General features: G+C 36.8%; 2 protein-coding genes across 15 annotated transcripts in view; both read right to left on the minus strand.

The window, feature by feature from the left end:
• Positions 1-94: 94 nt before the first annotated feature.
• LOC306851511 (NLR family CARD domain-containing protein 3-like) lies at positions 95-6,602 on the minus strand. 11 transcript variants are annotated; one of them, XR_013782504.1, is made up of 11 exons: positions 6,303-6,552; positions 3,367-5,238; positions 2,707-3,129; positions 2,510-2,596; positions 2,227-2,310; positions 2,055-2,138; positions 1,884-1,967; positions 1,676-1,802; positions 1,459-1,587; positions 1,060-1,187; positions 95-669 (listed from the first exon to the last, which is right to left on the minus strand). XR_013782504.1 is itself a non-coding variant. In XM_079387795.1 (8 exons), exons 2-8 carry the CDS (start codon positions 5,184-5,186, stop codon positions 1,709-1,711), a joined length of 2,676 nt encoding a protein of 891 aa, XP_079243921.1. In that variant the 5' UTR covers positions 5,187-5,243; positions 6,303-6,602; the 3' UTR covers positions 95-1,708. The 11 variants fall into 11 exon arrangements, 3 of the variants coding, with proteins under 3 accessions (XP_079243921.1, XP_079243922.1, XP_079243920.1); XR_013782505.1 differs by having other exon boundaries at positions 95-303; positions 549-669; positions 3,367-6,544; XR_013782508.1 differs by having other exon boundaries at positions 3,367-5,243; positions 6,303-6,534.
• Positions 6,603-7,534: 932 nt separating this feature from the next.
• The window catches only part of LOC306851581 (unconventional myosin-Ic-like), a 40,722-nt gene continuing 23,230 nt past the window's right edge, over positions 7,535-25,026 (minus strand). For all 4 annotated transcript variants that reach the window (XM_079387930.1, XM_079387929.1, XM_079387932.1 and 1 more), the window contains 30 exons: positions 24,266-24,421; positions 24,072-24,187; positions 21,787-21,985; positions 21,219-21,299; positions 20,780-20,959; positions 17,562-17,660; positions 17,243-17,356; positions 17,040-17,111; positions 16,390-16,509; positions 16,047-16,126; positions 15,363-15,468; positions 14,918-14,998; positions 14,737-14,828; positions 14,535-14,629; positions 14,357-14,403; positions 13,969-14,049; positions 13,282-13,387; positions 12,437-12,554; positions 11,960-12,073; positions 11,764-11,840; positions 11,521-11,674; positions 11,256-11,415; positions 11,081-11,164; positions 10,594-10,687; positions 10,446-10,501; positions 10,066-10,201; positions 9,681-9,751; positions 9,500-9,597; positions 9,278-9,377; positions 7,535-9,183 (listed from right to left, as the gene is read on the minus strand). In XM_079387930.1, the coding sequence (XP_079244056.1) occupies positions 9,157-9,183; positions 9,278-9,377; positions 9,500-9,597; positions 9,681-9,751; positions 10,066-10,201; positions 10,446-10,501; positions 10,594-10,687; positions 11,081-11,164; positions 11,256-11,415; positions 11,521-11,674; positions 11,764-11,840; positions 11,960-12,073; positions 12,437-12,554; positions 13,282-13,387; positions 13,969-14,049; positions 14,357-14,403; positions 14,535-14,629; positions 14,737-14,828; positions 14,918-14,998; positions 15,363-15,468; positions 16,047-16,126; positions 16,390-16,509; positions 17,040-17,111; positions 17,243-17,356; positions 17,562-17,660; positions 20,780-20,959; positions 21,219-21,299; positions 21,787-21,985; positions 24,072-24,187; positions 24,266-24,421 (3,114 nt within the window). In that variant the 3' untranslated portion in view covers positions 7,535-9,156. The remainder of the gene's footprint in view (positions 9,184-9,277; positions 9,378-9,499; positions 9,598-9,680; positions 9,752-10,065; positions 10,202-10,445; positions 10,502-10,593; positions 10,688-11,080; positions 11,165-11,255; positions 11,416-11,520; positions 11,675-11,763; positions 11,841-11,959; positions 12,074-12,436; positions 12,555-13,281; positions 13,388-13,968; positions 14,050-14,356; positions 14,404-14,534; positions 14,630-14,736; positions 14,829-14,917; positions 14,999-15,362; positions 15,469-16,046; positions 16,127-16,389; positions 16,510-17,039; positions 17,112-17,242; positions 17,357-17,561; positions 17,661-20,779; positions 20,960-21,218; positions 21,300-21,786; positions 21,986-24,071; positions 24,188-24,265; positions 24,422-25,026) is intronic.

A 25,026-nucleotide genomic window follows, 5' to 3' on the forward strand; every position in this document is an offset into this window, starting at 1 on the left:
TAATTTAAATCGCCAAATGTCTCGACGTACAGTATGTCCCACCCACCCCCAAGAAAAAGGAGCAACATCAACTCTGGGAATCAGATTTAAGCTCTTTTAAAACTTCTGAAGTTTCATTTATTAGTGGTCTTTATAACAAAGGTAATTCACATTTTTATATACAGGCTAGTGAGTAGAAAATATAAAATAACAGATTATAATACAGGAGAACTGAACAAGTGACTTTTTCTTGTTTCTTGAATTCTTTCTAAGCACTAAACTGAACAAAGAGGTGATAGGAGTCAGAAAACATCACGTCGGCATCTGGTGGTTTAAATGGGTAACTACATTAAAATACAGACACAACATGGCTTTTTTTTTTAATGAGGGATTAATGATGTTAAATATTACTCCGGAACCAGTGGAAACTAGATCTCCACCAGTATGTACGAACAAAAGTGCTTCTAACATAGACTACTGTGATTTTAGTAACGGTTTCACATAGTATCTTTAAAATAAATGCATTTACTAACCAAAGAATACGCTGGCTTTGTGTATTTTACACTTACATTTTTACTTCTTTTTATGAAGCATCTAAGAGGAGCCCTGAGCTTTGTATGTAAAAGCACCCACAAAAATGGGAACAAAACAGTGACTGTGGCATAATCATTGTCGAACTGGTCTGAGACACTACAGCAGAAAACAGAAAGAAGACAATCATTCATAAAGAAGTATGAGAAAAACAGATGTGTGTTGAGAAGGCATTTTAGGTCCCTCAAAGTCTATCATACACTTATAAGATTAAGTCACATCTGATTGTGTGGGTGTTAGCTAAAAGCTGTAAAAGATTTGATAAAAAAGTTATTGCATAAAATAAATAAATGAAATTCAGTGTTTTTTTTTAAAAACTGTCTATAAATCCTAAAATAGTTCTGAAAATATTGCTGCTTATTAATGTACAAATACAGCATACAAATAACAGCTCCTTAAACGTCCAGCAGAGGGAAGTAGTAGCCTGAGTAGTTAAAGGAATAATTGTTTATAGTGAAAACACACTGTAATAATGAATTTGTTTCTTACAAGCATGCTGCGTTTTGCTTCAGAAGATGTTAATTGATGGATTGGAATTGTTTGGATTACTTGTGGATTTTTGAGATGTTTTTATCAGCTGGGCTCTCATTCTGACGGCACCCATTCATGCAGAGGTTCTGTTGGTGAGCAAATGATGTAATGCTAAATTTCTTCAAATCTGAGTACATTTTCAGCATCTTTTTCATTTTTGGTGAACACTTAATTTAACAGTCTATTAAAAAAAGGGAAAAGGGAAGTGGTGTGTGACCCATACTCGGAATTTGTGCTCTGAATTTAACCCATCCAAGTGTACACACATTAGTGAACCTACACCCGGAGCAGTGGGCAGCCATTGCTACGGCTGCCCGGGGAGCAGTGGGGGTTCGGTGCCTTGCTCAAGGGTCTCACCTCAGTCGTGGTATTTGAGGGTGGAGAGAGTGTTGTTTATTCACTCCCCAACCTACACTCCCTTCCGGACCTGAGTCTCAAACCCACAACCTAGAGTCCAACTCTCTATCCACTAGGCCACGACTGCCCCTAGTAAAAAAAAAAAAAAAAAAGTAATGTACCAATATGTAAAATAAAGTATGAATAAAATGTGTGAATGAAAATGTTTGTCATGAACCAGTTGCTACTCCAATGGTTTGTTGGTTGTGGGTCAGATGCAAGCTTTAATGTCAAGGTTTGGTCTGGTCTTTGTAAATTCTTTGAGTTTCTTGATGCCATCTTTGGTAAACTTGTTGTCAAACAACCTGCGATGAACAGAAAATATATTTGTGTAACAGAATCATGAGGAAATAGATTATAGTAAATCAGCTCTAAATGTTTCTTACCACAGACACTCTAATGTAGTGTTCTCTTTCAGGGCAGCCATGAGGACTTCTGCTCCTTTGTCTGTCACTAGGTTGTCACGAAGTCTATAGGATGCAGAACGTTTCAACGCAGTGAACTTTTAAGATAAATAAATGATTTGAGAGACTGAAATGGAGATAAGTCTCTTTTACCTGATATCCGTCAATGTGCGATTCGTCCTCAACAATTCTGCAAGGTAACCAGCTCCAACATCTCCAATTTTATTGATGGCCATTCTAATGAAAGAATGATATTGTAAACACTAAGTCAAGTGCAACGTGTGTATTTTTAACTGAAAATGATATTTTTTCTCTCATTGTTCACCTGAGATCAGTCACAGTACGATTTTCTTTCAGCGCTTCTACAAGGATCTTCAGGCCTTCACAGCCAAGTCCCGTCGCAACCACCCTTGAGTGAACATACACAGCTACAATAAATTTGAGCTTGTAGCATAAGTACTTTATTTTATTTATTTATTTAAATTTTATACAGTATTTGTGATGTCATTTTAATTTATTTTATATATTTTTATTTGACATTTTTATTTACTTTATATTTTTTTACATGACTATATTTAAATTTAACTTTGACTCCCCCCCCCACTTACCACAGCCTCTGAATTCGACAATCTGGGTTTCTCAGAACAAGGGATAACACAGATGCTCCCTCTGACCCAAGAGGATTCTGGCCCAGACTTTTTGTAAAGAACGTACAATAATTATCACAAAGCACAAAAAATAATATTTAACATCGAGTGTATCACATCTGCCTCCAAACAATTATGCCTACAGTTACATTATTTACCTGAGCGTTGAAAAAAGAGGAAGGACTGGTAGGAGCCGGCGTAGTCCATCAGCATCGAGCCCTTGAGCATCTAAATTTAAAACCTGCAGGTCTGGACTGAGCTGTAACAGGAAAGCCAGCTCACTCCAGTCCCTGTTTACCAAACCGGACTGATCTAAGGCCTGCTGTGAAAGAACTTTCATCCAACTCTGTAGCCGCTGTGACAAACCAGGGTCCTGGGCTTCATATAGACAGTGACAGACATTGACTTGCCTCTCCGGGCCGAGGGTGGAGCTCTGGAGTTGAGATTGTAACAGATGGAGAAGGAAAGGTGGAGTCGGGTCTGGAGAGGGTTGGCAACGGAGCAGATGCATCTTGGGCCCATCAGGGAAAAATCCATTTAGGATGAGACGTGTTCTGGGAACCAGCAGGCCGCATACAAACCTGGATAAGCGGAAATAACTGGTCAGTTATGAAATGGACTCATAGTAAATACAAATACTACAAGCTAAACTAGCCTTTTCTTACCATAAAAACTTTGAAGATTTGCATTCAAGACACTGTGTATGTGAATTGCATTTTTTACGTGTTTTTGAATAAAAAGACAAACAAAAAAATGAGTGTCACATCATTGACCTGCTACTAAAATGCATTTCATATGACAACAGTTTTAAAAGGTACCTGCAGAAAAGATCCATGTGTCCAGACTGATGTCGTTCACCACAGCGAAGGGCCTTCTTAATACGTCTGCGGAAGAGACGCTGCGGTCTGCTGAATTTGTTAACGGCTGATGCCATTTGCTTAAATGCATACTGGATATAGCGGCCTATGCTTGGTTTGAGGCCTGAAAATGGATCTGATCCTGAGAGTGACTGGAGAACATAGTACAGGGCAGCCAGAAACTCCTGCACGCTAGTGTGGATAAAATGAAAGCCCTTTTCAAAGGTGAGGGACGCTCGATCCTCTTTAAGTATCTCCGAGAGAAACACCTGTGAGAGCTTGGTGCTATCCAGATTAAAAGAGTTCAAATCAGAGCTTTCAAAGATGAACCGTCTCTCCAGGAGGCCTTTGAAAGCCATAGCTCCCAGGCTTTTGAGTATAGGCTGCATTTCGCCAAGGACGTAAGGGGCGTGCTGAAGCCTGGTGTGATGGGAGCCCTCGCTACGCCCTTGCACGTGGAATAGCAAGATGGATTTAACAAAGCAGCAGTAGATTTCAGAGATCGTGACTGGTTTGGAGTTCTCCTCAGAAGGCCCTAATAAAGAGTTTGGTTGGTTGGCTTCCTCAAGGCCTCCTTTTTCTCCTGAATTGGCAGTTACAGTATCAGGACAAAGGCAGGAGTTGCCATCATGCAAGGCGGTGGACACGATCCAACAGAATGCGGGAATGTGGCACATGAGTAGAAGGGGTTTATGGGATGACACTGAGGCCCACACTGCCTCGGCAGCCTCAGGAGAGCTGCAGTTCTGCTCAAAGTACTGCTTCTGTTGACCTACAGAGAAACCGAGCAGACTGTAAAACTGGCTGACCAGAACTGGAGGAACTTTGGAGACCGCATGAGGTCGCGAAGTAAGGAAAATGGACACTCCTGGAAGCAGATTTCCCTTGATTAAGTTCACCACAATGGATTGTATAGGCTGCACCCGCTCATGATCTGAACACTTGGGAGTGTGTTCGAAATTAAGAGGGTAGCAGAACTCATCCAGACCATCTAAGATGAGTAAAAACTGTGTTGGGTTTGAGTTCAGTAACTCGGGCAGGAAAGGTTTCAGGTGGATGTAGTGATCCGAGAGCAGGTCCTGCAAGCTCTGCTCTTGAGTTATGAGGTTCAACTCACGAAAGGACAGAGATAGGACAGTCTTGGACGAGTTGGTTTCTGCAGCCCACTCTCGCACCAGGCGTCTCACAACCGTGGTTTTCCCACTTCCAGCAACTCCTGACAGCATATTCACACCACACGCTGTGTTGCACAGCAGATTCTCATACACGTCCTTGAAAATGCAGATCTCATCCACGCGTGTCCTGAAAGCATCCCCAACTCCTGCTGACTCATGACGACATTGAGAAGACGTTGCATAACCAGCTTGTCTTGAAAAAGTGATATCAGTCCAGCACCCGCTCTCATCCTGTCCTAAAGTCTGTCTTCTGATGGTGAGATAGTCCACCAGGCCATGCTGTCTGGCCAAGATATCTTTGTGTTTTTTGAGATGCTCTTGCCTGTTGGCCTGTCCTATTTTGGCGGTCTTATCTTGAACACTTGGTAGTACATAGAGGAAAGCCCTGCATGATTCTTCTCCTCTCCCATTTAGCACATCCAGCAGAATTCTCATACATTCTCTCTCACCTCGAACAGCCGAACCTCTGATAAGACTGAGGTCCTCCTCTGTCACTGCCCCCACGTTAAACAGCACATCCAGAAGGTGTGTCAGGTGTTCGCTGTAGTTCTCCACCAGCTCCACACGACGCTGTTGAATCTCTGTGCTACAGGATCCAACAGCCATCACTTTAAAAGGTTCCTAATTATGGGGGAGTTTGGGGCCCCCTAGTTAAGGCCTGACCTTGCCCCAAAGAAAACAAAATTAGTAAAAAGTCAAAACTTAAAGTAGGGTAGAGTGGAGGAAAACTCCCCATGGGGTATAATGCCCCCCTACTGTTTTTCCCAAAATAACCACAAGATAAAGTCAAGATAATTTTTTATTTTAACTATGGACTACGTTGACAAGAGTGATGTAGAAGTTTTCACCATGAAGCTTACACTGGTGATGTACCGGAGAGAAAACGGATTTCAACAGTAAAAGATCAAATTTTCAACAGTCAGAAAAAAAGTGTTTTAAAGCTTGTTGTTTTGTAGAACATCGCAGTTATATATGATGTGAGAACAGTAGGGCCTGTAGATAGAGAGTATGTGTTATTTAATAAAAATATAATTATATTTTCAGAATGACATAATTTTTTTTTCAAAGTCAGTGGGGTAAAACGCCCCCAGGGGGCAATCTGCAATGCCAATTACTGTAGTTATTCTGTTCTGAACATCAAATCCTTTGTTTTTCCATCACTAGTTGATTGAATAAAAATAATTGGATTTTATATTTAAAAATTACCTCAAATTAGCATCAGGTAATTCATGATTATAGATTATATTCTTTTTAATTTTAAGCAAAAACGGTCTATACCCTGACAATGCAGTAAATGTTTAAAGCAAATTGCTTTGTCAGACTCGGGGCGTTTTACCTCATATGTGGGGTCATCTTTTCCCCCACTCTCATTTATTCAAGTTTTTCAGAAGCATTTTAAAACGATTCACAAACCATATCAAAGTCACAAACTCACAACTTTGAGGAGGTGACTATATTTTCTTTTTAGATCGATATCAGACGGTAAATCGACAACAAATACAGTCATGATTACTTAATTGAAATGTATATTAATAACTTACAATATAAACAATAATTAACAAAATATTCGCGCGAACAGGCTACTTCACGCCCGGAAAATAAACAGAAATTAATAGAGTTAAATTTACGTACATCCAATGGCTATATTAACAGCTCCAAACAAGCACATCGGGAAAAAAAACTAAGCGAAAATGTTTAATAAATAATCATAAACGAACTTACAGAGTCACACGCATTATTCCCACACTTCCGTAGAATCTCCTTGATTTAATGCTGAAAGTGAAAGTACCTTGAGCTAAGCCTATTATGAACAATTCATATCTTGACAAATCCGAAGTTCTGTCTTTTACTCGTAGGCTGTTACTAAACGACACAAATATTCATCGCTCTAGTAAAACAAACTTTTCAGTAGTCTAAAATATGAAATACATTCCTCTCAAGTCACCTGATTCACAGTAAATTGTGCAATAGCAGAATACAAGAAGTTGATCTCCGCCCAGTCAAGAGTCACTCGTGCTCCTCAGTGGCGCCTCCAGAAATTTTTCATTGGGGTGGCCAGATGGGGCCACTTAAAATCTTGGGGTGGCACACCAAAACTATAAACCCTAAAAATGTATTGGTGATTTAAAAAAAAAAATCCCATTGTTTTTGCCTTTTTGATGTCTATTCATGCCATTTTATTTTTTAGGAAAAAAATATGAATAAAATATATTTTTTCAAAAATTTAAATTTTCCATTTTTTTCTAATGCTCTAAACAATGTAATGACATGAAAAAAAGCTTTTTTGGGGGGGTCTCAGGAGGATATAGCGGACACATGACAGAATCGGGCAATGAAGTCAGCACACGCTTTTGACGCGTGCCATTTTGAGAACACTACAGAAAGAGCACGTTGTTTTGATACACAAAACCGTGCGTTTCCGACGCGCGTTCGCCATAATCCCAAAGCGCGTGCTAAGAACGCGCGTTTTCATGCCTGCCTGACTGTGCATTAGGGATGAAATGCATAACTGATGCTACTAAAATTTATACTGGCCAGTGGGGTGGCCAGTGTGGTGGCCTGGTGGCGCCATTGCTGCTCCTCTCCGAATTGTCTTATTTATTGTATGTGGCTGGTCTGTTTGTACCAGAGTACACACTAATGATTTGAAACCACTCATGCATTTATAAGTAGGCTAGTCTACAGTTGAACGTAAGGCTATATTCAAAATGCTTCAGTTTTGGTGTGGAAAAACAATAAGATAATTGCCAGTAACAATGACACCAGTCTCTCCTTCTCCAATTCCTATGTCTTTCTTTTCCTTTCCTGGATTATATTACCTTGACAATTTGCTGCCAAGCAAATAGTAATATTGCCTTTATTAAATGCAAAATTAAAGAATAAAAAAAATTCTGCGAACACAAATAACCATTCCCATACATGCCATGAAAAATACAGAGCTGACAAGGCAATGCTTTTTTTTTTTTAAATCAGCTTTAATATGCTCAAATAAATTGTCAGTTTGCTTCAAAATGACAGATTTCTTCAAGGTATTTTACACAAATAGTATAAAACAAAATCGCAAGTGTGAATTATATCTCATCTTGGGGGCCAAGAGTTTGTGTGGACAGTATTTGTTTTTTTTACTTTACTTTTGTTTTTTTTGAAATGTCAAAAATAGATATTTGTTCTATTACATGCAGCACTTACGCATACACCAGCATTTAACATGTTTCCTTTCAATGTTTTCTTTTAAGCATCCCCAACTATGACACCAGGCACATGCTCAATGTTTCTCTGAACATTCTCCTTTGATGGACACGATATCAAACAATTGTGCTATCAAGAGTTTTAGGTGCCTGAAATCCTACAAAGGGTATGCCAAATTTCCACTTTTTAGTTTCTAAAATTTAGATTTGGTTTGCGAACATTTAGTAGTGCTTTGTTACCTTTTATCTACATATAAACAAACCTGCCTCAAGCCAAGTTACATATCTTTTTGTAGATAACATACAATTTCCCCTACTATAATGGCTAACAACATCTCTCACAAGCTGTGCAGTGATCTTAGAGCAGTGCTAATGTGGGAAATGGTGTTAATATGAGAGATTATTGTGACCAGTGTATTAGGAGCACAAAGCCTGAACGATTTACGTGAGGAGAGCGTGAGGAAAGAACACTCAAAAATCAATCTTTTGTCCATCACTGGATTTCTTCTCATTTGTGCAGGAACTCTTATCTTGTCAAAAATATTTTCTAACCCTAACATTTTGAGGCACAGATTTGGGACTGAGAGAAAAAATATTTACTGATCTCTGAACTCAGATTGAACCCTTAAAGTGGGTAACGAATAATGAATGAATCAATGTAAAAAAAACTGGGCTGGTTTTCTAGCATAGTATATTATCTCTGGACATAGCGTGCAGATTCTTTCCATTAACATTAAGATTTATTTCGGTAGCTTTACATACATGACACACACCTTCAATGCACTTGGTATACGCTCCCTAAAAGTTCATCCTCCTTTTTTAACAAATCAACTAATATTAATAACTTATGAGAAAACTTATGTGGCACAAATAGTGTGTAAAACAAGTTTAAGTCATCTTCTCTATGCAAAAAGTAATTAATACCATTCCTATGAACGCAAAAGTGTATTGGTTCTGAGTAGGTTTGGATTGCAGAATTCATAGAAAAGTAAAAATAATCACGGGTGAACATAAATAGAACCAAAGCTAACAACTACTCATTATGAACCCTGATTTACCTCGTTAGCATGGCTGAGGTCACCTTCTCTAACAAATCAACATTTCCCAAATAAAGCTAGATAAAGACAGAGTGGAGGAAATGCACATATATATTGTTATTTCTTGGCTTTTTGACATATAAAATCATAATATTCATATAACAGTATTAATTCCCCAAAACATAAATAAATTTGCTGGATTTTCACAACTTAAAGCAGAGGCCTTTGGTGCAGCTGGCTGGCGTCTGATTGGCAGAGAAGCGCCACCTTTAGTCATGTGATTGATGAACTAAGGAGCGTATCTGGAAGATCCTGTGAGAATGCAGGAAGTTCTTGGTCATGACTCATCCATCATCTTGAGTTGAGGCGAGGGGCAGTCTGAGACAAAATATATATACACATGTTCGTTATCGTTTTTCTTCTCATTGAAACAATCTTGATATAAAGGTTTTTTTTAGTCAGCAGTGCTCACCACAGAAAGGTGTCCATTCTTAGCTTTGGCTATCAGCAACTCTGAGCCAGATGTAAAATCTATGATCCCTTCTTTTCCTTGTGCCACACTGAACTTTATACTGTCCATGAGAGGGAAAGCAATATTTTTTGTTAATAAAAGTACAACGTATTTCATAAACAGAAGTCTGCCTTGAAACTTCATAGTATTTAAAAAAATTATCATTTTGTGTCTACAACTCACCTTCCCTGGTTAATGTTAATGCTGTTTATCTTGTCAGCACAGATGGCTACTTTGGTTAACGCCTCAATGACATGCTCGCTCTGAAGCACCACATCACCCTGTGACACCAATACAATTCATATATTCACTCTGAAAGCAGTTGGTTTAGCGCTTAAGGAAATTAAAAGCAAATAAGACTTACTTTCTGCTTATTGTCTTCACAAGCAACATGGAGCACAAACATGTCGTCACTCAGAGAGCTGACAGAAATCCCTACAGATAAAACAGAAGTGGTCAGTGTGTCACTTTTTAATTGGTTGTGATTCACTTGGTCACACTAGGGGACACTAGACATCTGAATTTGTGAAAAAAGTGGCTTTTCGAATTCAGTTTGGACAAAATTCTGAGTAAAGCATTTAAATCTGCTTTGAAAACAAAGTCTCATGAAGTCTCTGGTTTGTTTCATGTGAATGGTATGCCTTACAATTGGTATGATGGCAATCTGCTCCTACTGAACCGTACTGATATTGTATATTATTCACACTTAATCACACCATAATATAAGTGTAAAAACAGTTTAAGCTCACCTTTCAGTGAGCTGTAGTCGATACGCTGTTTGAGCTTGGCCTCCTCCACAATGATGGCACTGTTCGCCGTGAGCAGGAGCTGTCGGTTGCGTGCTTTGTATCCTTTTCTATCATACTTAGTCACTGGAACAGCATACTGTAGGGAAGGATGGATTACAAAATCACTTTTCTTTTTCACATACTGCCTATTATCATAGATGCTTGTTGTGTATAGTACTGTATGTTGTCTGAGCAAACACTGATAAACACGGTAATATGTAGGAGATCACATATTCAGTCATTTTTTTTGGTTAGACCGATGATAGGATGTAGTTGTGAACCACAGTCTGAACCACATTAAAGAGAGATTTCCCAAACAAAAAGCCCAGAATTCAACCAACCTTCATCTTCTCATTCCCCAGAGCCTGTTGCACTTTAGGGTTGATGTCCTCGCCATCTTTTGACACACACAGAAAAAACAAATTGAATATGCAACACAGGAAATATGTCTTCAAAGTGAGATGAAAGATGAAAAAGATGAAAACTCACTAAGTCTTGTGCCCACAAACAGTTTTGGGACACTTTGTGGATAGTTGTCCTTCTTGTCCTTAAAGATTTCACTTGCGACCATCTTCTGCTCCAACTGCATTAATAGATAAAGCAGTTTTTTCAGTAACTCAACAATCAAAATAAATGAATAAATAATCAAAATACAAGATTGGACTAATAATAAATTAATAAGTTGTAAATTAAAATAGATTATAATTAAAAATAAAATAAAAAAGAAATAAAATATTTAACCATGTAAAATGTAACAACAGGTACTTTCATCCTAGGTTAATTTACAATAGCCCTATAATCAAATGAATGAATAAATAAATAAATAATACAGGAAAAAAATACTACTAACACAAATAATTGTTTTATTAAAATACAAGAATCAAAATTAAATTAAATTAATTAAATTATAAAAAAAATAAAATAAAAAAAAGTTAAAATAAAGTTTTAAAAAAAGTTATAAAACAAAACAAAACACCTGGTGCTTCCATTCCGGGTTGATATTCTTGCAGTACTTCCACACCATGTTCTGCATGCAGAGTTTGCGGAGCTGCTCTGAAGCCTGTAAACAAAAGGAAGGCTTAATCTCTCATCTCACATCTAGAGGAGTCGATGATTGTACAGATGACTGATTCATGGCTGATATATCTCACCTCAATGAGGGCGGGAGGTGGCGTTGGCCAGCTCTTATCCAAAACAGTTTTAGGCAAGCTCCTGTGCAACTTCATTAGGAACGAGTAGCGAACGTAGTCCAAGAAGTATTCATTCTCTGGACAACGTGGCTGGTGGCGGTAGATGAAGCCTTTGATGAACCTGTAACAGTGACCACAGACGGCAAAAACAAAAGTGGGCATAGGCTCTATAACTGGCCAGAATCACATCACTGACTATTGTACTAGTCATGTCATGCACACAGACCTGCGGATGGTGTTGGCAGCCTCTCTCCTGCGCTTTGCTTCCCTGCGGGCCAAAATACCTCTCCACCAGGCTTGGATCTTGATAGCTGATTGACGCATTTTACGGTATTTGGTTTTTTGACTGTAGCCTTTCCAGGATGATTGCAGTTTGGTAGCTGTGCATGAAGAACAGTTTGTTGAGGTTAAGTTTAGGCAGACCATCCAGTGAAGAGTTACATGATATGTCTTTGAATATGGCTCATACCAAGGCTGTGTTTTCTGACTTCTAGTGCATCTTCGGTTGCAAACAAGGTTTTAGGGAAGCGGATGAAGATTTTGGTCCTTTAAAAGAAAAAGAAAAAAAAGCCTTTTTTGGAACCAAAGAAGGGATACTGATTTAAAAAAAAAAAAAAAAAAAATTTAAACTTTAAATAAATTTTTTTTTTATTTGTGTAACCAACCTGCCGAGTTTGTACTCCTCAGGTTTGTAGCCGAGGTGCTTGACGAGTGTGGAAACTCCATCGACCAGACGGCCATCCCAGTTTGGCCAGGTGTCTGGACACAGGGATTTATACCTGAAACAGGAAATCACAAGCATCACCCACAAAACTCAACTACATTTTAAGTAGAAAGAGGAATCACTGTTTTCAACACACTGCTTGTTCCCTTTGACCTTAATTAATCACTGAAGTCCACAGGAAGTGCTGAGCTTTTAAAAGAGGATTAAAAAGTGTGAAGAGTTACAAATAAGCTTTTTTTGTGAGAGCCTTGCTGAAAAATAGCCTAAATCAGCTAAATTGGTTCAGACCAACTATAAGTTAAAAGAGTATGTTTGGTCACCCAACAGGGCTACACTAAATAATAACCAGGTTGTGCCATTAAAAGAACAGTTCATTTGGGGCTAAGTTTTTATATTCTTCTGCCATGTAGATGCCAACCTCTGCAGGAAGGTCTCGTAGCGACGGCGATATGCAAAGCCAGCCCTCCTCACCCTAAGGTTTTCCATCAGACCAAGATATTTTACTTGGTGCCTGACGAGGACTTCATCAAAACGCCCTGTAGAGAGACAGAGAGATTTCAGTATAATGAGGCTTCATTAAATGTAACGGATGTATAAAACTATAGATTTACCACTATTTATGAGGATAAGAGCTTATTAACAAACAAAAGACGCTAAGAAATATCAACAAAAGACAAGGGCAACACAAAGGAGCTGATGAAGTAAGAGAGAATCAGTGTGAGGGAACGAATGACTGCAGTTTGAACAATGAATCTATTACATCACATGAAGAAGAAAAAAATGGCACAAATAAACTCAAAATATATGTAAATACTATAGATTGATATTAGCACTTTAACAGTCAGAAAAGAAAAGAATAAATTCGATATATTTTTTTCTTTTGAATCAAAATTTTAGACATGTATAGCAGTTTGGTTCATCAAAGTTTAATAATTGTTAAATGTTTAATGACATGAAAAAAATGTACAATAAATTATAATTTGTCCAATAAATCATAATACTAATAATTCTCATGTCCTATAATAATATACCATTTTCTACATCCCTTGCAGTACCGCATAAATATCATGTTATATGAACATGACAATAATTCTAAAACATGGAATGCATCAAACTACCATAATACTGTCATTCAATAGCATAATAATACTGTTGGGATAATAATGGTAAGGGAACAGGTGCAAGGAATGAGCACAAATGAGAAAAATAATTTCTTAGTGATGAACGACACTAAAACTCCAGTACAGAAAACTGCTCACAAACCTGCTTGCTTGGCATCATTAGGCTTGATGCAACGCACGTAAGACGGGTCCTTAGACATCAGGATTTCCATCAACTTCGCCAGGCTGTTCTTGAACTGGGTTGCTGCCTGGTCGCAGCGAGCCAACGGAACGAGAGATCAAGAAAAATAGACGGCCAGTGAGAACAAGCAAGAACACAAGCCAAGCAGTGACAATGTGGGAGAAGCCAGTGGTCAACAATGCAAGCAAACAACTAAACAGCAGCCCACCCACACTCAACCAATGGAGCTCTACGGAGTGGGCACTGCGATTGGGGGGGATTCAGGATTGTACGTAGTCACATGGAGTGAAGAGGTACCACAGTGTCAGGGCATTCCTCACAGTGTGGGCGGCAAGCAGAGATTCGCAATTTCACGGACTGAGGACAAGCTGCTGTGGTTTATGTATAAATGCCACTATGAAATAGGAACTGATTCACAAACAAATTTTGTTGTTTATGGTTCTGTTTAAACAAACAACATTTGACGCTACATATTTAAACTTCTAGAAATAGCAGTATTTAAGTTAAAAAATAAAAAAAAATAAATAAATAATATATATATATATATATATATATATATATATATATACTTGAGAAATTACTTTATAGATGGACAGACAGATGGATCAAGATTTAAACAGACAGATAGATAGACAGACAGATAGATACCGTCTCTGGGCGTTTCTTGTCTGTGAGTTCTTCTCGGTCAAAACACTGAGTGAGGAGTTTATTTTCGGACATACACATGACCTGAAAATAGAGACACATTTCATATTTGAAATTTCAGCCCAGAATATTTTAGTGCTGTCAAACGATTAATCACGATTAATTGCATCCAAAATACAAGTTTTTGTTTACATAATATATGTGTGTGTACTGTGTATATTTATTGTCTATACAGTATATATTTTGAAAACATTTACTTGTATTTACATGTATATATTTATATTACAAATAAATATATTTATTATATATAAACAACATTTTTCTTAAATATATATGTATTTATATATAGACAAATATATATTTGTTTTTTTTTCTGGGCTTGTTCCCTCACCTCCTTCAGGTTTCTGAAAAGGAGATCATTGTTCTTGTCCAGGAAGCCTAGAAGTTGGAAAATACACAATGACGTCAGTAAACGGTCAGCCTGGGAAAATTCTGTGGGCACAAGTGCCCACTTTTGTTCAGCGACATGCTCTTCATTTTTAATCGCTGCCCTCTGTTCAGTAACTGACCGTTCACATTATAGTTGACTTCTCCTGCGTAGTGGATCAGTCTGAACTCCTCACGACCCATCACTTTACGGGTTTTTCCATCAGCCAGCTTGTGACTGTAATGTAGTGCAGATGTATAAATATCATATATATTAGTTTTCAAATGCTCAAGATATAATTTTGGTATTAGATCGAATGCTAAAAGGAAGGTGGTGTGACTGACGTTAGGAAGTGTGCGTGGCCACCGACAGTGTTCTCAAGCTTCTCCAGGAAGGTGATGTCACTGGCATCTCCAGGCCGGAGACACTCTTCATCCTGTAGAAAGAACGGTAAATTATTTTAGATATATGCAGCTTAAAACAATGTTTAATATTTTGATGGAAGTTCACAGAGAGCATTCTCACCAAGATGGAAATGATTCCTTTAAACTTCTCCTCCACAAGATCACAAATGATTTTGTTGTTAAAATATTGCACAGGCTCCCACTGGAGAATGCAAAAACATGAGCATTACTGCATTTGAATTAAGACGAAAATATTCAAGATTTGCAATGTTGTTTTTGCTATAAAATTCAAGGAATGCAATAAGAGCATTCCCAGCCCACCCGTGAATCCAGGCCACAAACAGGCTTTCTTTAACAGTCTATGCATCACAATGTTTTATCGGCAGTGCAAGAGGTCAGCATTATCATACTAACAGCACGAAAATAAAGCCCACAACAAGTTTGCCCATAATGCGCCCATTGAGCTGTGAGTAAGACACCATTCCAGGAACCCGCACATGAGTTACATATGTTGAGCTGTGTGTGTACAGTATGCATATGCGTTATGTGTTTCAGAGAATTCTCACCGTGATTCCCTCGGCTTCATATTCCTCCTGCTCCGATTTCAGAGTCAGTTCAATGAAGAGCTGCTGCAGCTTCTCATTACAATAGTTGATACAAAACTGCTCAAAACTAAACAGACAGGCAAAGAGTGAGTTATCTCTGAAAATTAGTCTGATTCTACTCTTGTTAACAATACATAAATAGATAAAGTTACCCAGATTCAAAGATAACCAAAATAATAAATGAAGGCTTTATGTTTCTATATAATGTATGAAATATTATTTGAAAATATTGTATAAATATAAATCAAATATGATTAGTATGATCATTAATATGCTGTCAAACGATTAATTGCATCCAAAATAAAAAAATAATTATTTAGGATGCGATTACAGCACTAATATATATATATATATATATATATATATATATATATATATATGTGTGTATTTACGTATATGTATATTTCATGGTTAGACCATAATGCATACCATAGAGGGTTAAGATTATAATATAAAACTATGTCATTAAATATTACAATTATAAAATGTAATTTAATTGTTTATTGAAATATTTAAATTGATATTAAAATATAGTATAAAAAAAAAGTATATGAACATAAAATATAATATATAGCATAAACACATTGTTGACTTATATCATAAATATTATATGAAATGTAATTACATTTCAACTATTTACTCTACCTGTTGTTCTGAAAGACCTCAAAGCCATAGATATCCAGCAGACCAATGACAGAGGCGTTCTTACTGTTGAATGAATCATCCTGAGAGACATTAAAAGCACAAAAATATTCAACAACAGCTGTGGCATGCCATTCAGACTAAACATACACAGCCTGTAAGATCATATGGAGAGAATGTGTTTAATAACAGTCATAGGAAAACCGGAGTAATCAGATTGACATGTCACTGCTAGGCTTTCTCCATGTGGGGGCAACAAACACCCACATTTAGCAACAAGCCTCTATCAGAGAATTTGCAAAGCCATGGAGCTGATAGTGTATTTAACAACTGAACAAGTCCATACCTTGAAGGCCAGAGAGTCATTAATTTTGTTGACCAGCCAAGTAAAAGTACGACTGTATATGGCTTTAGATAAGGCATCCCGCGCTGAAGCGGCCTGCTCTTGATTTAAAGGACTTATCAGCTATAACACAAACACAGACAGTGGAATTATAGGAACCACTCAGTAATCATTACATATGTACACACACAGACACAACTTTTTATTTTTACACTGAATACTCAGAACAACTAAACACTCATAACATTTTAAAGCTAAACAGCACTATTTTATTATTTTATCATATGGTTTGAATAAAAGCTTTGACTTGAATGTGAGATTTAAGATTCTTCATTCTTTATTAATCATTACATTTTTGAAGAAAATGTTAGTGGTACTTTCCCATGTAATATATACCACCTACATCAAAGTCTCTATGATATTCTGCTCCCTATGACTCGGATTCCTCATTTATTGTAAAGCTATGGGATTGTTTTCACCCTTTTTATCAACTGCTAAAAATCATGAATATGATCAACAGTAATAGCAGACTTTCCCTCAACAAACAAGTTTTGAAAAATCCCTAATTCCAAGTATGGGCAATAGTAATAGTGATATTTGTCTGTTAGTAATAGCAACAATTAACATTTCACTCTAAATAACTGGAAACATACCTCTTCTCCTTTGGCAATGATCTTCTTATGTGTTAGAGCCTCCTTAAGAACAATGCCATCCACACCTAACAACTGCAATATTACAAATACACACACAAACAGTCAAAAAAACAACCCCCTGCCATGTAATTTCAAGAGAAGAAACATGGTTAGAGGTTTAAACACAGAGGTCATGCACATGTGTGATTGTCCTGTCCTGTTACCCTGGCTAAGTATTTAATCTGTGTCTCTGTAGTGATGTAGGCACTGCCGCTGTCCTCTCCTCCATACTGGACATTCCCCAAGTGTAGTACACTGGCAATAATGTTCAAAAGCTCCTGTGGAGAGAAAGGGATGGGTCTGAATTAGAGGAAAGATCACAATTTAAAAGGTAATGCGTGTAATTTCTGACACCAGATTTCAAAAATAAGGACTCTTTTCCCAGATAAAGAGGGAGAACTTTCTATTTCTTGGAGAAAAACATTCAGTCATTCTTCATAGCGTGTGGGTGTGTGTTGTGATTGGTCGGTTTGTCTTTCATACCTCCACTTCATCCTCAGTGAAGCCAATGATGCTCAGGGCTTTCCTCACCATCTTCCAATCATTGCGGTCATTTATGGAGCTCACTTTGGGACAGTTACCCTAAAAAAATAAATTAATTAAAAACCCACACACACTCAATCAGCTCAACAGAGGAAACCAAGGGAGAAGGGGCTCCTCTTGACTTCCTCTATTAAACACCAGGGGAGCGAGAGGAAGCAACAGAGGGATATTCCTGCGTACTTGTGGGAAAATGTATGATGAATACTCATACAAAAGTAAAATATTATTGCAGTTTTTATTTTTATTTTTTAGTATTAATGACATTTCTGCATGCATTCAAGTACAATAAAAAAGGTAATTGTGAAAAAAAGTCTAAAATGCAAAACAGTCATGATGTGAAATATCAAGTCACATTTTGATAGTTTGCAATTGCAAGAAATAAAGTTGCAAATAGTTGAAACTATGAGATAAATAGTGCCAATAATGACAGATATAAAATTAAGATATAATTAAGAAATATTATAAGCAGAAAAAAATTGGAAAAAATTAAATTCGCAATTGTGAAATATAAAGTCGGCGTCGCAATAACAAAAAAGATATAAACGATATAAAATTGCAATAATGATAAAGTCGCAATTGCACAATGTGACCCTGGACCACAAAACCAGTCTTAAGTCGCTGGGGTATATTTGTAGCAATAGCCAAAAATACATTGTATGGGTCAAAAATTAGCCATTTTTCTTTTATGCCAAAAATCATTAGGATATTACGTAAAGATCATGTTCCATGAAGATATTTTGTAAATTTCTTACCGTAAATATATCAAAACATATTTTTTATTAGTAATATGCATTGCTAAGAACTTCATTTGGACAACTTTAAAGGCGATTTTCTCAATATTTAGATTTTTTTTTTTTTGCACCCTCAGATTGCAGATGTTCAAATAGTTGTATCTCTAACAAACCATACATCAATGGAAAGCTTATTTATTCAGCTTTCAGATGATGTATATCTCTTAATTTCCAAAAATTTACAAGACTTTTTGTGGTCCAGGTTCACATATACAACCCCAGTTCCAGAGAAGTTGGGACATTTTGTAAAATTCAATAAAATCAAGAATCTTATTTGTTAATTCCCTTTAACTTTTATTTAAATTGGAAAAGTTTTCTTTGTACTTTTGTCAAAGTTTTCACTGACCAACGTAAATGTATTTTGTAAATATTAACAAATTTTTATTTTGATGGCTGCAACACACTACAAAAAAAGTTGCAACCGAAGCTAAATAAAATAAAAATGTTATAGAATCAGGGCCGTTGCTGGCCAAATGGGTGCCCTAAGCAGAATTGTATTGTTGTGCACCCTCCCCCAAACGTCATGGATGTAAAAAAAAAAAAAACCTAATAAAATATAAAAGTAAATAAATGGTAATTAAATTGTATTAGCCTAATTACACATTGCAATTGTAGCTCTAGACAGTTACCTATGGCTATTATTTTATTAATACAGTTGTCTGATTGATTTTATAGTCTCAAGCATTCAGAAATAAAGCAAAAGACGACCAAGCAGTTTTACTACGATAAAACCATGGTTAATTTTTGTAAGAGTTGTGATGTCCATGTGTTTTTGTTGAAGAACTTATAGAGGCTGAAGCATTTCTATCATAAAAAGGTGGCCAAAAATGAAAGATTAAGTGGATATTTGAATTAGCCTAAATGTTTGGTCAATATTAAACAATGACTTGATGAAAGATGAACAATGAAAGATGTTTGCTTTTGCTTCTGTTGCTGATGAAAGTCTGGATGGTAACAGTCCTGTAACAGTGTAACAGCAGCAACTACCAGGCCTTTGGCGCCCTTTACAGGCATTTGTAATAATATATAACGTACATAAATTGTTTATTTTGTATTACATTATGTATTTTAACAGTGTTATTCAATGAAACTATATAATTATTAATTAAACAATCATTATTGCCTCACTGTTTTATATAATGCATTTTAAGTTATTTTAAAGGCTGTCGTTGGCTTGAATATCTGTTACCCTAGGAGAAAACTATACAATCAATTATATGCAGCGATGCTGCCGGGTTCTCTGGGCCAGAGCTCATCTCAAATAGCCAAAAAGACCGTGAAAATGTGTGCTGTGATCAGATGAGTCCACATATCAACTTGTTTCCGGGAAAAATGGATTTAGAGTTCTCAGTCCCAAAGACCAAAGGAACCATCCAGACTTTCATCAGCAACAGAAGCAAAAGCAAACATCTTTCGTATATGGGGTGCCGAAGAGCAAACAGCATGGGTGACTGGCATATGTGAAGGTACTATTGACATGGAGGCATATATTGGAATTGTACAGAGAAATATACTGCCATCAAGATGATGTCTTTCATGGGAAGTCCATGGTTATTAGATCAAGACAATGCCAGCTCTCATTTTGCATGTGCTACAACCGCATGGTTTCGTAGACTCAAAGTGAATGTGTTAGACTGGCCTGCCTGCAGTCCAGATCTAACTCCTAGTGAAAATATATGACCAGTCATAAAAACGAAAATCAGAAAACGACAATCACAGTGGATGGCAGTTTTCGCCAAGTGAGACTGGACAAAAATTTTGCTTGCAAAACTTAAACAATTAGTATCCTCAATTCCCAAACAATGAAACGTTGTAATTAAAAGGAAAGTTGATGTGACGGTGTTAAACGTGCCTCTGTCCCAACTTTTTTTGTAGTGTGTTGCAGCCATCAAAATCAAAATTTGTTCATATTTACAAAATACATTTATGTTGGGTCTGTGAAAACTTTGGAAAGTTTTCTTTGTACTTTTGTCAATTAAATAAAAGTTAAAGAGAATGAACAAATCACAGATTCTTGATTTTATTGCATTTTACAAAATGTCCCAACTTCTCTGGAATTGGGGTTGTAAAACCACTTTGAGAGATGTAATGTCACATTGCAAGACAGAAGCAGAGATTAAAGTGTAAAAAAAGTCACAAATAGAAGACACAAAGTTATAATTACTTATTTTTTTACTATTTATTTTTTAGGTGGCTTTATTTATTAGTGGCGAGAGGCGCGAGACGACAGAAACGGAATGGCCTACTTGACCAGCATGACCTGTGGCTGAAGCATGTGTGTTAATAGCTCTTTCTTAAACGTACAGTTTTCTTCAGACCTCAGACATCTGCTGTAATCATAACAAGAGTGTGAGGTCCGTCTCTCACCTTCACCAGATACTGGTACTGCTGGGCGTTTTTTTCCAGTCCCAGCCTCCTCAGCAGATCATCCTCTCCTCCCTCGATAAGCTGATAAAAGATGTGGAAGTTCCTCTCGCCGTGGCTTTGGTGCACGACACGTGATTTCTCCAACAGGTAGTTAATGATGTGACCTCCTACAGGAGCACCCTGCCAACGGGGACACCCAAAGGGAGAAGCAAAGGGGATAATACCGGGTTTCTGACACGCATGCAAACACGCATAATGTCACAGACACACACAAACACGTAAACACGGAGGAGGATGCAGCCAAATCCCCAAACCAAGGAGAGCATTGTAAGGGTAAAGGTGTATCGACAGAAGGTGGATCACAGCAATTGAGACGTGAGCTTTGTTTGAAGATCATTTAATGATAATAATATTGTAATAATAATATGAGTGAACTAACCTTGAAGTCAAACTGAATGTCCATGTATTTCCCAAAGCGACTGGAATTGTCATTTCGTAAGGTTTTCGCATTTCCAAAGGCCTGAGAGAAGAAAAACAAACAATGATGGGAAGGAAAATTGCTGAATATTACAAGTACATAAAAACAAGCTATTTAATTTTAGACAAATGTGATTATACACACGCTTTACTAGATGTGCACACACTGCTAGTTTACAGGGAAGCACCACATCTGCAAAACATCTGGCAGAACAGCCGTCTGTGCTGCTTCCGATGGCCTTCCCATTTTTAGACGTCCTTCATGTATGCGCCAGTCTTTATCGCACAGATAATAACAGTGCCGTATAATTACTGGAGAGGTTTACCAGGACTACAAACTGCTCAGAATAAACTCGGCATCTTTTCCTTGGCACCGTTGAGAGTCATTTGGAGATTTTTCCTCTGTGACAGCAGTCCAGGGCAACAATTACAGCCCGTACTGATCTCCCCACTATACACTGGCATTTGGAGATTAGTGAAATTGTATGTCATGAAACATGTGGGGTTAGATGTGCTGTGTACATGTTTACCTCCAGCACAGGGTTGGATTGTAGCAGGCGATCTTTGACGGTCTGCACGTGGTCACTGGCAGGGCAGGTGACGGCGTAGTACTGCAGAACCTTTTTGGAGGCTTCGGTCTTGCCAGCACCACTCTCACCTGAGATGAGGATGCACTGGTCCCGTCTCTCAGTCCGCATGGAGCGATACGCATTATCAGCCACGGCATAACTGTATAGGGAATGTGTCAACATCATAAGTGCTTGGTTATGTATTTTAACAAATTACAATTATTTTTAATAAATTATATTGATCAAAACAGAAAGATTATGTAAAAATACAACAGCAACAATAAATGTTAATTTAAGTAGATTAAAAAAAACTTATATAAATTAAATATTGTATTTGGTTAAGTGAATTCAAGAATTTATTTAAATTAAAATGCTGAAAATTAAAATAATTTATAAATATGACAGATTAATTATAAACAAAAGTTAGAGTAAAATAATAAAAAAGCAATAGAGTAATCTTATTGCTTAATTTTTGTATTAGAATTTTTTAATTAAAATTTTACACACAATAATAAATAATACACACAACCAATACACAACAACACCAACACCAACAACAACAACAATAATAAGTAGATAAAAAATATCATTATAGATGAAAAATTTTATATAAAAATTAAGATTATGGATGAACTTCAAATTGAACCAAAATAAAATAATAAAATTAAAATACAATAATAAAAAAGTACAATTAAAATATTAAATTAATATTTATAATACTTAAAATATTTATTATTTCTATTTAGTTATTCTATTAAGTTATTATTTCTATTACAGTACACATATTCAATTAAAATGCAGCCCTTAATATTTCTAATAATCTCTCTAGGTCTTATAATGTATGTGCAAGGTTGCTTCCTTTTCTGGTAGCATTAAAATAACACATTCCTTTGGTAGAGCCTAAATGGACATTCCGGTGTCAGTAACATTGTTGTGTAAACAGTGGAAAAGCCCAGTGAGGATGGCGTTGCCAATGATTTTCATGAGGAAAGAGCAGTTACACCAGAGAGGGTCAGTGTTTTTTCAGCTGAGATGATGCTTTCATCACTTTTACGCGTCTGTTATCAGTGTAAGATGAACACAGTGGTACAGCGGGTGTACGGACCGATTTGGGTGAACTATAACTTTATCCTTCACTTTATCCCTCCGGATAACTGAAAGCTGCCACACACACACACACATAAACCTTACAGATAAGGGTCCATGAGTGTTATGATTGTAGCAGAACTTCAGTTTATAGTCCTCAACATTCCTCACAGATATTCCAAAGGAATTTCCTCTTCTCTAACAGAAGACAACACGAAAGATAACCAAGCTCCACCAAGTACATTAAAGTGTGGATTAGGCATTTTGCATATTTAATACTAATATTTAATGCGATTTGCATTTAATAATGACTAATCAACAGAAACTGACATTTTGGTGATCATAAAATATGGAAGAGAATTTGTTTTTATGAGCCATTGGTTTCCTCTGGAATTTCTCAGGTTTTATGGTGTTTTAGTAATTTTGTGAAATGCATATTTAATATAATATTTACAAAATTAAGAAATAAATCATTTGAAAATGAATAAAAGTGAATAAAAAAGTAAACTTGTAAATGTAAAATATAAAAAAAAGATTCATTTTAGATGGAATCTTCATGATTCTGTAATCATATTATAATATTTTTCACAAGTAAAGAAATTGTTAAAAATATTAATAAAAAAAGAATTCTGGTAAGACTGTTTTTTCCCAAATAAATAACTAGATAACTGGATATAGTACAGCATAGTTTGAAATCAAGGATTTCATCCAGTGTGCAGTGATAGGTGAACTCTCCTGTCCACATCCAATTAGCTGTAGTGTTCTTAGCACTGTCAAAATAAAAGTCCCGCTTCTGACACATCAGGCCAAAAAAACCAAAACAAAACAAAAAAATAACTTGCTGATGCCGATGATTAAAAATGGCAAACATTGGTCGATATATCAGCCTTGACAAGCCAACCACTACCTCAAATGTGAGTTCTGAAGCTGCTCTATTTAAAATAAAAAACTGTGATGCTAACTTATAAAAAACTTATTGCTAAATAAGGACTACAACTACCATAAGGATGTGAGTTTACATGCTTGACAAATCAGCCAATTTTTCCTTATTTAACAAAAAAAAAAAAACATTAGAAACTATTAGCCATCCCATTGGATTATTCGGAGTAACAGAAGAGAGCAGAATTTTGGGTAATAATAACTTGTTACTGATGGCTTACATGTGAGGTGAGACTTCATAGAAATTGACGCCCCTGTATCGCTCCATGTGCTGTTTAGTGTAGATCTCCAGGTCTTTGTAGGGGTTCATGGACACCAGCACTGAGCCAATGTACGTCTGTGGGAGGAAGAGATCAGATCAATACTCTGGGCTTTAAGCTTTAAGAGTGAATAGAACCGGTAGAACAGCTCTTACATAAATTAGGTTCTCCTTGAAGCGTTTGCGGAGGTTCTCGATGAATGCCACCTCGCTGGTGTAGTTCTCCAGCAGGACAAAGTCTTGCACGCCCACCCGGTCCCTGGCTGTCAGGGCGCTCTCCATCATGGCACGGATTCCGTCACTGCCCACAGCCTGGCAGAGAAAGAGCAGAAGTGAGATACAGAGTCACACTTCCACCCTCCAGACACAGAGCAGCGTGAGGTGATATATAAACACTGCAACACACACAGTATGTCAAGGCCCTCTGGAGAGCCTTGAATAAACTCAACCACTCCATCATGACCCCTCCCATTTCATAACACACACAGAGCTCAGCTCATTTGAAACCCAGCTTTTACTTTAAAGCATTCGTATGAAACAGTTCTCACTGAATACCATTGAGGACAAAATATCACGATATAAAACAGTGGATTTGTGCTTTTTAAGCTACAATTAATACTCTGAAACTCTAAAAGCACTATGACTTTTTTGATAAGGTACCACAATAATACTACAGAGATTTTTAGACATTTACCTTGCTTACAATTACTATACAGCTAGGAAAGCAAGATACACCACAGTTCAAAAGTTTGGGGTCAGTAAAAAATATTTTTGCAAGAAATTAACAGTTTCATTCAGCGAGGACACATAAGCTGACAGTAAAAAAGTGAAAAATTACATTTTAAAATATATTCAAATAGAAAGCAGTTGTTTTAAATAATAAAATGTTTTAATAAGGTTTAATAAATTAATCGTCA

This window comes from Barbus barbus, assembly GCF_936440315.1.
Source record: "Barbus barbus genome assembly, chromosome: 31".
Lineage (NCBI taxonomy): Eukaryota > Metazoa > Chordata > Actinopteri > Cypriniformes > Cyprinidae > Barbus > Barbus barbus.